Source organism: Mesitornis unicolor, unplaced genomic scaffold, assembly GCF_000695765.1.
Source record: "Mesitornis unicolor isolate BGI_N332 unplaced genomic scaffold, ASM69576v1 scaffold10203, whole genome shotgun sequence".
Classification (NCBI taxonomy): domain Eukaryota; kingdom Metazoa; phylum Chordata; class Aves; order Mesitornithiformes; family Mesitornithidae; genus Mesitornis; species Mesitornis unicolor.
The window spans coordinates 10,434-22,160 of NW_010175297.1; the positions used below are offsets into that span (position 1 = coordinate 10,434).

The following is an 11,727-nucleotide window of genomic DNA, read 5'->3' on the forward strand; positions in this document are numbered from 1 at the left end:
TGCCCAGGTGGCCCAGAAGGCCAATGGCATCCTGGCCTGTATCAGGAATAGTGTGGCAAGCAGGACTAGGGATGTAATTCTCAGCACTGGTGAGGCCTCACCTCAAGTAGTGTGTGCAGTTCTGGGCCCCTCTCTTCAAGAAGGATGTTGAGGTGCTGGAGCAGGTCCAGAGGAGAGCAATGAGGCTGGTGAAGGGACTAGAGGGAAAGTCTTCTAATGAGAGGCTAAGGGAGTTGGGGCTGTTTAACTTGAAAGACACTCAGGGGACCTGAAAGGAGGTTGTAGTCAGGTGGAGGTCGGGCTCTAGTGTGTGCAGTTCTGGGCCCCTCTCTTCAAGAAGGATGTTGAGGTGCTGGAGCAGGTCCAGAGGAGAGCAATGAGGCTGGTGAAGGGACTAGAGGGAAAGTCTTCTAATGAGAGGCTAAGGGAGTTGGGGCTGTTTAACTTGAAAGACACTCAGGGGACCTGAAAGGAGGTTGTAGTCAGGTGGAGGTCGGGCTCTTCTCCCAGGCAACTGGTGACAAGACGAGAGGGCATAGCCTGAAGCTGCACCAGGGGAGGTTTAGGCTGGATATTAGAAGGCACTTTTTCACAGACATTGGAATGGACTGCCCAGGGAGGTGGTGGAGTCACCGTCTCTGGAGGTGTTTAAGGAAAGGCTGGATGTGGCACTTAGTGCCATGGTCTAGCTGATGTGGTGGTGTTAGATCATAGGCTGGACTTGATGATCTCAGAGGTCTTTTCCAGCCTCAGTAATTCTGTGAGATCAGGTTGGTCAAACAGGACATGCCTTTCCTGAACCCACGCTGACTGGACCTGATTGCTTGGTTGTCCTGCCTGTGCCCTGTGATGACACTCAAGATGACTATGTCTCCTCAGCCCTTTGCAGAGGGCTGTGGTCTTGTTGTTAGGGCAGCCTGGTGTGCTGCCAGCCCTGCCTGTGCCTGTGCATGGAGCTTGCAGTGTCTGCTGCCTTTCTAATGCCTCTTGCTCTGCAACCTCTCCAGCTGTCACCGTGGTGAACGAGGACGTCCAGCCCCGGCAGTACTTGATGGGTGGTCAGACAGCCCAGGTGAAGCTGAAGAACGTGGTGCCGCATGACATTGGGGATCCAGGTGAGGAGTCTGGCTGGGCCTACAGGGAAGCAGAAGGGGTGCAGAGCTGCTCACACAACTTTCTGAGGGTAGTTAACTCCCAAGCTGTGGGACAGGTATGGTGCATGGAATTCACTGCTTGTTTTCTGCAAATGAAAAGCTTGGATGATTTGGGGTGGTGATGAAGACCACGATGCGTGGAGCTTGTACAAGGGAGACAGAGGGAATCTGAGCAGTAGTGGGAAGGCTGCTCTCTCTGGAGGTGGTGCAGGATACAATGTGTTATTTTAGTGCTGCTTAATCACAGCACCCTTGGGGCCTTGCTCCTGGGCAGGAGAGGGGATGTTCATTGGTTGCCGCCCTGCTGCATCCTCCTCTGTCCTTAGGTGACGAGCCGTGGCAGCGCGTCAATGCCTACCTGATGCACGACACGGCTGACTGGAAGGACCTCAACCTGAAGTTTGTACTGCAGGTGTACCGAGACTACTACCTGACGCACGACTCCTTGTACTTGCGGGACATGTGGCCAGTCTGCCAGGTACTGGGAAGAGATCAGTCCCCTTCTCACTTTTTTGGGGGGCCATGTGACATCCTGAGTGGGTGGATGCCCCTGAGCAGAGCATGATGGGTGGCCAGGATGCAGGGGCTGTGTGACCATCCCCTGCCTCTCCCACAGGCTGTGATGGAGTCGGAGCTGAAGTTTGATACAGACAACGATGGGCTCATTGAAAACGGTGGCTTTGCTGACCAGACATACGATGCATGGGTGGTAAATGGAGCCAGGTGAGCAAGAGAGGCTGGTGGGGGTTGGAGATGGGTCTGGAGGTAGCTCAGAGCTGGGACCGTGGTCCTCATCTCCTGTGAGAGCTCTGTGCAAACTGTGGGGTGTCCCCTGTTGCTGACACTGCTCTGTTCTTGCTGTGGCAGTGCATACTGCGGTGGACTGTGGCTGGCAGCTGTCTGCATGATGTGCAAGATGGCAGAGGTGCTTGGGGATGCTGAGATCCGGCAGAAATACATGGACATCCTGAGGAAGGGCAAGGAGGCGTTTGAGAGGATGCTCTGGAATGGTGGGTGCTCGCCAGTGGGGAGCCATGTTTGTCTGGCTATGTGTCCCTTGGGAGGGGATGGCTCTTCCTTGGTCCTGTAGCCTTGCAGGGGATGGGGAATACAGGGGAGATGCCATCCCTCTATGTGAGGGGGGAAGGAGCAGATACCATGAAGGGAACAGAAAAGGTGTCATTTGGGAAAGGAAAGAGAAGGGAGCCCTCTGGAATAAGCTGCTATGTTCCTGTCTCACAGAGTGGAGGGTAGGGACAGCAGATGTGAGCCGGGGTCCTAAAACTGCTTCCTGCTTTTTTTATCAGGAAAATACTACAACTACGACAGCAGTGGGAGCGATACCTCCAGCAGCATCATGTCAGACCAGTGTGCCGGGCAGTGGTTCCTTGGGGTGTGTGGTCTGGACAAAGGGGAATTTGAGGTAAGAGAAGGGGCAGCCTGGAGCAGAGTGGGGTGAGACAGGACCTGAGTTTTTAGGTGACCAGCAGGGCTGGCACGTGGAGGGGGTTAAGCTTTAGGGACTGCTGCCGGGGGCTCCAGCCCACTCCCCTGTAGCAGTACATGCTCAGGTGGAGGCTGTTGGATGCACATGCGTGCCACCCACCTTATTTAAAAATCTGCTCATGGAGAGGCCATGCAGCAGGTCTGTGTAACTGTGTCAGCTCTGGCACACTTGGAGGAAGTTGCTGGTGGGGTTTGCTCTTGGCAAGGCACTATTTGTTTGAAAATGGAAGGAACAACGTGAATGAAACTTTCCAGGTGTTATTTGCTGCCTAGTTTAAAGTCCTAAATTAATATCTGAGGGAACTAAGGCTTACTTGGGGCTCCAAAGCCTGTTGCTCTTCAGTTGCAAGAGGACTGGCTGAAGACTCCTCTTGTCTGATGGGATGGTAAGAGCAGAGCTGGGAAGTGGAGAGCCATCATATGGATGATGTGACCCGCAGACAGCTGTGAGACCAAAGCTTTCTGTGGTGATGGACAGGCGAACGCTAGGGGTGACTGAAGGAAGGAATGACTTGGCTGTGTGAGGGTGATTGATCATTTTGCCATCTGTTGGCATAAGAGGGGAACTTCCGGTGACATTTCCTGGGACCAGCTTGTGCTGGACGCTGTGGGGTTTAGTGAGAAAATGGGCACTTGGTTGTGCCCTCCTGTGCTTATCCCAGCGTGGGTCCCCAGAGTGTGGGGACTGGGGCTGTGCCCAGACCTCATGCAATAATACCCAAACATCCTTTTTTGGGGGGAACGGTAGATCTGGTGCCGCCCAAAGATCTCGCTTGCCGTTCTGTGGCCTCAGAGTTTTGTGGCTGAAGGTGGCGCTGTTCTCCGGGAGATGAGGCTGCTGAACTGCTCCCTTCTGTTACTACGGCCATCGAGGTTTTTTTACCATGTATTTTAATCCCTTGCCTAGCCGGCAGCGCTCGTGTTTGAACCCTTATTAACGCACTCCTGCTGCGTGCACAGGTCAGTAATGAAATACAAAGCAGGAAAATCCTGTGACCCCACCCCTGAAGGACCTGCGTCCCGAAACTTTCTGCCAGAGACGGCTGCTTCCCACCACCCCTCTGCTGACTCTGGCTCCCTCACAGCGTTTGGGTTTATCTCCAAGGGGTCTGCTGCCTTTCTTTTGAGTCTCCCAGAGCTGTCTGGTTGGTCTGGTGTCATCTCACCGCCCGTGTCCCCTGCCCCTCGAGATACCATGCTGTCAGGAAAGCTCTGCCAGGTCCCGGGGCTGTGCTGATGAGCCGGGAGCCACCTGGCTCTTCCCTCTCTTGCCAGAAGGTGTCGTGGTTGCTCAGTGACCCCACTCCTGAGCTCGGTCACTCTGCAAAGCTCTTGTCGTTAGGTGGACATGGGACGGAGGAGAGCCAGCCCTTCCCTTGCAACGTCGCCAAGTCCTGAGCTTTGCTTTTCTCACCAAAGCGGTCAGTCAGCTTTCCTCACTGACACTTCCTAATTTTATTGCCAGTAATGAAAGCAGTGCAAAAGCTTAATTTACTTTCAGCTGTGTACAGTGACTTTTCAACTTTAGTGCAGTACTTGCTGCTCCACTGCTTTTTGTTTGGCTGGCAAGCGCTTTCGTGCTCAGGTGGGGTTGGTTGGTTGGGGTTGGGTTTTTTGTTTGTGGGCTTTTCTTTTCTTTTCTTTTGGCAAGAGCTTGCTCAGCATGATACCTCAATCTGTTCTCATAACTGTTTTGAGCTCTTTGCCTTGGTTTGTTGAACAACTTTTTTTTTTTTCTCTTATCAGAGAGGGAAGGTTTGTGCATCCTTCTGATAATCCCCTGAAATCTCTATTTATCCGGTCAGCACTGTTGACCTTCTGCAAGTCTAACTTTCACTTGGGATAAAAGTTTCAAATCTCTCTTAGGAGGCACAGAAAACAGTCAGACACCTCATGCATTTCAGTCTGACTCCTTCATCTCCAGGCTGCCCCTTCTTCTCACCTTGAACTCCCCTTGTTCCAGACCGCAAACACTTGCATCACCACCCGATTACAAAATTGGAAGGATTAAAGTTCTTTTGAAATCACTCAAAACTAAGCCCTGTTTTTGTTTTTCCCCTGAGCTGAATTTGAGTTGGTTTTTTTTTTCTTTTGCCCAAGACTCCTAGCATTTTCCCAAACAAACCTACCAGTATCCATAACATTCACTTTACAGCCACAGGAGGCATTCTGATTTTGTCAGACCAGCTTTACTGTAAGCTTTCCTTTTGACAAGAAGATATCTCCAGCCTCTCTGATCTCAGACCGTCCTTTGGCCACCTCTGGTGTCTCGTCTCTTGTAGGCATTGCAATGCTTCTTGTAGCTGGTGCAAATGGGCTGAGAGAACAGCACAACAGTTTTACCAGGAGGAAGTCTGTGCCTCAAATAGGTGTTAGCCTGAGAGATGAGCAGTGATGACTGTAAACCAAGATAAGAATGGTGTGGTTGGCCAGATCTCCAAAGCAAAGCCCCAAGAGATGTGGGAGGTTTGGCCAGGTCAGAAGCTGTTTATGGAGACACACTAGTTGAGTGAACTATTAGCATCCACAGGAGGAAGGTGGAATGGAGTTCAGGACCTCTTCTGTTGGGCAACTGCACTTTGTTTTTTTGTCTTTTCGGGGAATGAGGTTTTCTCACTTCCTCCTGTTTTTTTCCTGAGGTGACTATTTATTTATTTTGACCTCTTTCTCCTGGAAAAAACCCTGCTGCCTGGAGACCCCATCCTGAGGGGTCTGCACGAGCGCCGAGCCCAAAGCCTCCTCTTTCTGTTTGCAGGTCTTCCCCAAGAGCCACATTATCAGTGCGCTCAAGACCATCTTCGAGAAGAATGTCATGAGCTTTGCTGGTGGCACCATGGGGGCAGTGAATGGCATGAGACCCAATGGGGTGCCCGACACCTCCAGTGTGCAGTCCGACGAGGTGTGGATCGGCGTGGTCTACGCCCTGGCTGCCACCATGATCCAGGAGGTGAGTGGTGATGCTGCGCCCCCCAGTACCTGCGATCTCCTTGTACTTTGTGGATCTGCTCATGGCCTTCTTCCCTTCTGCCGCAGGGGTTGGTGGAGGAAGGCTTTCATACGGCGGAAGGCTGCTACCGGACGGTTTGGGAACGGCTGGGCATGGCTTTCCAGACACCGGAGGCCTATCGGGAGAAGAAAGTCTACCGCTCGCTGGCATACATGCGGCCTCTCAGCATCTGGAGCATGCAGCTGGCCCTGGAGCGCAGAGCTGACCAGACACCAGCACCTGCACATCCCCAGCAGGTCCCCATCCACCCCTGAGCCCGGTGGCACTGAGCAGGGCAGCGGGTGCACCAGGGGAGCTGGGGCAGCCTCAGCTGGTGGGCAGGGACCCTTCCCTCCCTCTCTTTGATAATACTCACATTGCTGTTTCCCTTCCCTACCTCCACTACATGCCCTTCACCTCAGAGGGCTTCCAGCCACCAATGCTGAGCACAAGGAGGGGACCAGAGGTGTGAGTGCTGTCTCCTCAGAGAGGACAAGGATGGGATAAGGAGGTGCTGCTGGAGCCTGTGCCTCCTCTTCCCCTTTGCTCAGGGCTCTGACAGCCTGCAGGACCCCCAACCATCCTTCACCAGAGGTGGTGCCCAGGAGCACAGGAGACCTCTCTCCTGCAATCAGTGGGCTGGGTAAGGTGGGAGCTGGCCTGCAGGGCGAAAAGCTGTGTGTGTGTATGTGTGTGTGTGAGGACATTGGACTGGTGCATGCAGGCACGTGGATGCTGTGGCTGTCCCTCCATTGTGTGACACTGCAAATGCAGACTGGCTCTGCCCCAAGCCACCAGCCCCAGGAGAGCCTGTGGCAGATACAATCCCACAAAAAAAACCTGTGACAATCGAAGCCCAAGCAGCAGGTCCTGGTCTGGTACCGTGGCACCCCTCCCTGCTGGCGCCGGGGGCGGGCAGCGGAGCATGTTTTAGGGGATGAATCATTTTAAGTTCTTAATAAATTTATCCAGCTGTCTCTCCTTCTTGTGTGTCTTCTCTGTCATGGGGGCAAGCTGGAGGAGGGAGCTCCCTCTTCGTCCTGGGATGGTATGCAAGGCTGGGAATGCAGAGGGGGCAAGCCCTAATTGCTGACTGGCTCTGTGGGGTTTTGCTGAGGGGAACAAGATCTGTCTTGCCTGAGATGTGATGGCAGGAGAGATCCTGCCCCTTGCTTTCTCTTCTTCTGCCTGCAAGGCATCTTCTCCTGCCTGCAAGGCAGGGTAAGGCGAAGGGCCTGACACTGCTTCTGAATGTGCTTCTGTGGGGAGCAGCGGTGTCCCAGGGCTGGCCTTTGACCGCACCCTGTCCCATCTGGCTCAGGGCTGGTTGCCTTCCTTCGTTTTCCTCCTTTCTCTGCCAGCGCAGCATTTGAAGACTGCACCTGCCTGGTTTCCAGGGGATGGGAAAGGATCCTGTCCCCAGGTTTGGCTACAAGGACTTTCTGCCCAGGGGCATCGCTGCGGTGGCCAGTGCTGCCAGTGGGTGATAAATGATCTTTTCTTCTTCTCCCCTGGGGAGCGTTCCTGCATCCCTCTGGGCAGAGGAACAATGCTATCCGGGAAGGGCAGATTGTCCCGGATGTGGCCCCACCGGACCAGTTGGTGTAGAGCTCCCATGGCAGAGCCCACGGCTGCTGGAGAGGGACTGAGATGCTCTCCCTTAGGGTCACTGTGACGAGGGTGGAGGGGACGGGGCTGCCAGGACACCAGTGTGGCTCACCTGGACAGCACACCTGCATTTGTGTTGTGTTGACAGCCACCGGGGACTGTGACGTTCACATCCCGCTGGCAAGGCACAAAAGCAGGTGTTGAAGCCAGCACAGCTTCTGACCAGGCTGGGCTTTATTGCTGCGGCCCGTCAGCATTGCTCCTTAATCCCTGGCAATAGGCTGTCCACAGACTTTCTTTCAAAAACTGGGGCATTCAGTCTGTATGAAGGTATATTTCTTCTCTTTCCTCCTCTTTTGACTGTATTACATCAATAAAACTTGAATGTGACAGGCTCAGCTTTCAGCATGGGCATGCCTGCAGGCTGGGAGGACAATCTGTGGCTACCGATATGTTTTTCGCTGACATTTTCCTGTACTGCTCTTTTCCAAGGCTGACTCAATCCCAGATTAAGCAGCAAGTTTAATTACTCACTAACCCTTTCTCCATATTATTCATTAGCCCTTTCTTGATCCCTCACACAGCAGAGGTTTAAACCACAGCTCTGCCAACTTTAAACTCCTTCAGCACTTTCTGCTTTGGACTTTGCTGCCTGCCTGTTCCCCCTTGCCTGCTCCCGGCTGCACCAGGGCTCAGGCATGGCATCGCTGGATTTAGCTGTGGTAATGATTGCCAGTCCCGAGGCACTTCACTGGCTGCCCTTTGGAGGATGCAAACCCTGAGGAGATATCCCTTGTTTTATTTTCAACTTGGCTGAGACAGATCAACAAATCCACCTCCTTGAGCACTGAGCTGATTGCTGCACCTGCAAGATACGCTGCTGGGCTAGTGATGATCAAAACCAGGATAAATACAGATTATGGGCAGACAGCACCAATATTGTTTGTATGATGTTAAAATAAACCAGCAGCTGTAAATGAGCTGTGTGTTGCTATCAGCGTGGAGACCTTGTTTTGCCCATTCCCATGCCCACCAGTGGCCATGGGGTCCCTGTGGGAACTGCCTGAACCAAGGCGATAACGAGGGGGTGATAGGAAGGTGGTGTGAATGAAGGGGAGGCAACGGCTTCCGCTCCTGTCCCCTGCAGCCTTCCCAGACCGACCTTGCTCATTATCACAGACCTCAGCCACGCTCTGGACAACACCTGCCTGCTGAAAAAACAGCCGAAGCAAACAGCAGCCATGGGAAAACACCTCCTTGTGCAGCGAATTTCTGAGGCAGAGGGAAGCAAAGACAGAGGCAGGAATTTCCCACAGGCAGCCGGCTCTTGGGCTGGTGAGCTCCTGCAGGCAGGGGTGCAAGGTGACTGTGGGGCTCCTGCAAAAGAAGAGGAGGGCATTGCAGAAATGCAATTGTCCCCAGTCTGGTTAGTGACTAATTTTACTGTTGGAGAGAAACCGGGGCTCAAATGTGAGATTAAAGGGAATGCAAACTTTTGGAAGTTATTGCTGAGATGTTAGCATGACAATGAGCTCCCCCCACAACCTGGCATTTATTTCCCGTAACCCTGCTCAAGCAATATCCAGCAGTGGATCATAATGGATATGCCTGATCGTGATCCTGAGTCTGGTTAAAGTGGCTTCAAGGGAGACAGATAACAAAGGGTTCATTTGGGCAATGTGCCCCCCTAACCATCTGTACCACCTACCATCTCTATTTAGTATGCAAATATGACTACAGAGTCAATCACCTTACCCCATAAATAGTGAGCAGCCCTTTGAGATCTTCTGCACGACAGGGCCTCCCCTAGACTAGGGATCCCTCTGAAGGTTACCCTGCCTTAGAGATCCCTTGATCCCCGATACTGAAGGACTCCTTGTCACAGCAGCTCCTCAGTAAATGACTAATAGCTTGCTAAGCTTTGTAAACTGGGCTAAGATTATGTATTTGATTGTGCACATATTAATCCTCTAGGCACATATTAATCCTTTAGGCGTGAACCACTGGTCAAGTCTGGGACTGGGATTGGATCCAGCCACACCTAGACTCCTCTGAGCAGGAGTTTAGAAAAGGGGTCTGCTCTGAACCTCGTGGCTCAACAGGGGTTGCTCCCCAGCGCATCTGACTTGCCCTATCCTCTATTCAGTAAATGATAAAGCATATACTGCCATCGAGTCTTCTGAGACCACTGTCACATTTACTATCAAAATTTGTTAAATCACTGTTTCCGATCAATAAACATATTGCTGGTACTCTCTTGCGAGTGAAGTTGTGCAGCAGTTGCGAATGGGGACCTTGTCCCCATTTTAAGTAAAGGACCATTTCCTGGTAAATAGGCATTCATCAGCTCTTGCTGGGACGCCTAGTGGAATGAAAACACTCATATTATAGCAGACTGCCTTGAAAATCATTGAGAAATGGGTGAGAAACTCTGGTGTGAACCAAGCCACATCAGCCTTCCTGGCAAGCAGCAACTGTGATGCAAGGGGAATTAAATACATATGTACTTAAAAATATTAAGAATCCCTGTGCAAATACAATTTTTGTCAGCATTAAAATGCAACATCCAAGATATTCAAGGAATGTTTGTTTTTCATAAACAAAATAATTTCCTTCCAGCAAAAGCCAGCTTGTAGAAACAGCAACAAACCTGTGTCAGCCCCAGGCAAGAGGACACTGGGTACCTTGTACCCTGATCTGTGGCTGCATCAGTACCTGGGGAGGGAGGGATAAAGCAAAATCCCAAAAGCAGCCCATACGTTGTGAGTTTGCATGAAGTTGCCTGGTGAGGAGGAGCAGGGTGAGGTGGTGTACTGTGACCAGTCTTGGGGTTAAGTCTCTTTGGCACCCCCGTGATGTGGCAATTGAGTAGTTTTCCCTGACTGAGCATCCCTGCAAGGTGCCAGGGAACTATGAACAAGGAGGGACGGTTACAGCAGGCACTTCTGGGAATCTCAGTCTGTAACCACCCTCCTGTACAGCTGGGAACTGCAAATTCGGAAACACCCAGATTTCGCAATGCCCTGGCCGGAGGTGCCACCCGCAGCCCTGGCAGCAATAAAAGGGGAGCGAGCAGGCGCATCGACAGAGACCTACGAGGAGCACATCCCTAGGTACAGCAGCTGTCTGCTCACTGCAGAGATGGTGCAAGCGACTCCCTTCCTCCTGGTGCTCAGCCTGGCCCTGCTGGCTCCCGGGCTTTCTGCAAGAAAGGTAAGGGCAGGGCTGGGATGCATGGGGCAGGGTGGGCAGGGAAGGCTGCATCTGCTGAGGATGCCCTCTCTCCTGCCTCCCTGCTTGCACCTGGGCTGTGCTGTGGCACTAAAACTGAGTCCTCTCCTCTCCAGTGTGATCTGACTGGGCTCTGGGTCAATGACCTGGGCTCCAATATGACCATTGCGACTGTGAATGGAAAAGGCAACTTTGCTGGCTCCTATCACACGGCTGTGACAGCCTCCTCGAACAAGATCCAGGTGTCACCGCTGCAGGGGTCCCAGAAACTCTCAAGCCAGAAGAGCTATCCCACCTTCGGCTTCACTGTCAACTGGAGCTTTTCAGGTACTTCTTGCTTTTCAGACCCCTGCAGTGTGCCCAAAGCTCCCTTGCCTGCCTTGTGATGTCAGTGATGCTTTTCTGTCCACCTCTCCAGTGTCCTTGATGGTGCCCTGCCTTCCTCTTTGGTGTTCCCAATGCTTTCTCATCCTCTGATGCTCCCTCATCCTTGATCTCCTTGGCTGCTGTCACTTCCCAGTCCCAGGGCACAGAGGATGCACTGGGGGCTGAAACCCACTGTGGTCTTCCCATCTCCATGTGAGACCCTCAGCCTTCTGACCCCTTCTGCCTGCTTCTCCCATCATTGCCGGCCCCAGAGGGCAGGGACAGCCCAGCTCTACTGTTCCCTGTGGCAGGCTGCAGGGCCATGACTCAGCACTGACTTGCCAACCCGGTCACTCTCATCTCCACCTCCATCCCTGTCCCTGCAGACTCTGTCACCGTCTTCACGGGCCAGTGCTTCATGGATGAGAAAGGAGAGGAGGTTTTGAAGACCACATGGCTTCTGCGGTCACATGCGGACAACATTAACGACGACTGGAAATCCGTCCTGTGAGCCCAGTCCCTGTCCCACATTGGTCCCTCCCCCCCCCCTGGGTCCTCACCAGCCGGCACAGCTGCTGACAGTGCAGGGGTGATGGAGGATGGGGCACTCATGCAGGGCCTCCCTGGAGGTCCTGCCAAAGTGCAAATGTTGCTGGGGGTGGAATGGGGCTGGGTGGGCATTCAGGACTGGGAGGGTGCATTTGTCCCACGCAAGGTTGCATTTTGCACCCTTACAACTCCTCCCTCTGTGTTCCTGCAGGGTCGGCACCAACGTCTTCAAACGCCCGCAGCTGCGGTCACGGAAGGAGTGAGAGTGGAAGCACGGGGGTGCAGATCTGCAGCAGCATTGGGCTCCCCCTCCTGTCTCACCCAATA

The 11,727-nt window shown here is 53.0% G+C and overlaps 2 protein-coding genes across 2 annotated transcripts in view; both read left to right on the plus strand.

The window, feature by feature from the left end:
• GBA2 (glucosidase, beta (bile acid) 2) overlaps positions 1–5,921 on the plus strand; it is a gene marked incomplete at its 5' end in the record, with an annotated part of 13,068 nt that extends 7,147 nt beyond the window's left edge. The window contains 7 exons of the mRNA XM_010181334.1: positions 1,008–1,115; positions 1,481–1,632; positions 1,771–1,877; positions 2,022–2,164; positions 2,462–2,577; positions 5,416–5,607; positions 5,694–5,921. Of these exons, the coding sequence (XP_010179636.1) occupies positions 1,008–1,115; positions 1,481–1,632; positions 1,771–1,877; positions 2,022–2,164; positions 2,462–2,577; positions 5,416–5,607; positions 5,694–5,921 (1,046 nt within the window). The remainder of the gene's footprint in view (positions 1–1,007; positions 1,116–1,480; positions 1,633–1,770; positions 1,878–2,021; positions 2,165–2,461; positions 2,578–5,415; positions 5,608–5,693) is intronic.
• A 4,474-nt stretch (positions 5,922–10,395) lies between these two features.
• Positions 10,396–11,663, plus strand: LOC104538215 (avidin-like). The gene is made up of 4 exons (XM_010181335.1): positions 10,396–10,467; positions 10,602–10,812; positions 11,238–11,358; positions 11,612–11,663. The coding sequence occupies exons 1-4, from the start codon at positions 10,396–10,398 to the stop codon at positions 11,661–11,663; spliced, it is 456 nt and encodes a 151-aa protein (XP_010179637.1).
• Positions 11,664–11,727: the final 64 nt, after the last annotated feature.